This window comes from Austrofundulus limnaeus, unplaced genomic scaffold, assembly GCF_001266775.1.
Source record: "Austrofundulus limnaeus strain Quisiro unplaced genomic scaffold, Austrofundulus_limnaeus-1.0 Scaffold70, whole genome shotgun sequence".
In the NCBI taxonomy this organism is placed as follows: Eukaryota; Metazoa; Chordata; class Actinopteri; order Cyprinodontiformes; family Rivulidae; genus Austrofundulus; species Austrofundulus limnaeus.
In genome coordinates this window covers 1,823,670-1,825,776 of record NW_013952472.1, presented here as the reverse complement: position 1 = coordinate 1,825,776, position 2,107 = coordinate 1,823,670, and the positions used below count along the sequence as shown (strand labels likewise).

Here is a 2,107-nt window from a genome sequence, read left to right as displayed (position 1 = left end):
CGGAGCCTCACATACTGTGGTCTGTTGGTGAGGTAGTCGATGGTCCATGCTGTCAGCTGCCTGTCCACTCCAGCTCCCTCCAGCTTCCTCTCAGCAGAGCAGGCTGGATAGTGTTGAAAGCACTGGAGAAGTCAAAGAACATGACTCTCACAAAGATCAGCTAAACTGAAAGTCTCCCAACGACCTCCAAATGRCTGCTGTGGTTTCTGTCTCAGACCCGTCCACAGGTGGGTCAGACTTGTTTGTCCAGGTTGATCTGAGATCTGGAGACTTTAGAGTCGCTCTGATGCTTCTGACCAGGTTGTTTTCATCACACCCAGCAGGTTTCTTCTCATCAGTTTGAGCAGCTGTTCTTTTGGGTCTGACGAGGACCACCCTTCACTGCCAAACCCAGAATGTTCCCTCACTGTTACTGGTCATAATGTTATGGCTGATTCCTTTAACTCGTATAAAAACTGAAAGTTTCTGTCTCTTTTTTCACAAGAGGTTTTCATGTGTGAACAGATGGAACCAGAACCTGGTGTTAATGTTCTGTTTCTGAACACCAGGGTGATGAAGGCTCTTATATCAGCTGGGGTTCTTCAGCCTGTCCCTGTGTGGAGAAGGTCCAGGGTTCTGACCTGCTTCCGGTACGGGTCAATAGGAAGATCACGTTGCAGGCTCGCAACCTCCATCTGTACCAGGTGCAAGAWGCAGAGAGGTTCTGTTGGTCCTGTCAGGTCTTCTGGGTTCTGTTCAGTTCGCCTAATGTCTGTGTGTCAAACCTGGTTCTGTGTTCAGGATCCGAAGCTGGAGTACGAGTGTGTTCTGATTATTGAAGGTCAGATAGTTCTGGTGGACGCCTATGTGGAAGCTGACGACATGAATCCATCAACTTTTTACATCACCTGTCAGCTGCACCAGGTTGGACCAGGAGGGATCAGAGCCGGTCATAAATCATAGCCGTGTGTTGGTCCATGTCCCCGACATAGAAGGAAGAGAATTCTAAAGCTGTCTATATCAAAGCAAACCAAGAMTTTGTGGGTCCTGCAGCTAATGGGGCATTAATGTTACCAAAATATCTGCCTTTTCCAGCTAATCAGATATTATAAATGTTAGTTTAAATGTATTTACTCCTCAGTGAGCAGCAGATATATCTGTGTTTCAATGTGTGCATGTTTGCTTGACAAAGTTCTGATTTATTCTTAAAGATAAACTCTTATTTTTGGAGGCAGGATTAAAATGTAGATCGGGGTCATTTGCTGACTCCATCCTTTGAAAAGGGTTGGTTCTTTTTCAGTACTCCTACTCAGCTCCCGTGGAGGAGTACAACGCCATGGTTTATGTGAAGAGGAGGAACACATTTCATGTGGACAGTTCTCCAAATCTTCATGGTYAGTTTAGAGCCGTACTCATCCTGACAGTATGTTTCATTGTGGACATCAGTGATTCTTCTCTCTGTTCTGTCAGTGACCCTGTACAACTGTTCTGTGGGTCGATCCGACTGCAGTCGCTGCCACACTGCAGATCAAAAGTACAGCTGTGTGTGGTGCGGGACTGCCCAGGCCAGATGTGTGTATTCAGAGTCCTGCAGCGAGCATGTTCAGAATACATGCCCTGCCCCCGTCATACACTCTGTGAGTAGCTCCGCCCCATCATACACTTTAAATGTAGCTCTGCCCTATCATACTCTTTATATGTAGCTCCGCCCCATCATACACTTTATATGTAGCTCCGCCCCATCAAACACTTTATATGTAGCTCCGCCCCATCAAACACTTTATATGTAGCTCCGCCCCATCAAACACTTTATATGTAGCTCCGCCCCATCATACACTTTATATGTAGCTCTGCCCCATCATACACTCTAAATGTAGCCTCCATCACATACTGTATATGTAGCTCCTCCATATCATACACTCTAAATGTAGCCTCCATCACATACTGTATATGTAGCTCCGCCCCATCATACACTCTCTATGTAGCCTCCATCACATACTTTATATGTAGCTCCGCCCCATCATACACTCTCTATGTAGCCTCCATCACATACTTTATATGTAGCTCCGCCCCATCATACACTCTCTATGTAGCCTCCATCACATACTTTATATGTAGCTCCGCCCCA

At 46.2% G+C, this 2,107-nt stretch overlaps 1 protein-coding gene across 1 annotated transcript in view; it reads left to right on the top strand.

Annotated features, from left to right (window-relative positions):
- Positions 1-2,107, top strand: part of plxnb1b (plexin b1b) — a gene marked incomplete at its 3' end in the record, with an annotated part of 141,490 nt that overhangs the window by 111,756 nt on the left and 27,627 nt on the right. The window contains 4 exon segments of the mRNA XM_014010586.1: positions 549-683; positions 781-903; positions 1,280-1,373; positions 1,450-1,616. Coding sequence (XP_013866040.1) covers positions 549-683; positions 781-903; positions 1,280-1,373; positions 1,450-1,616 — 519 coding nt within the window.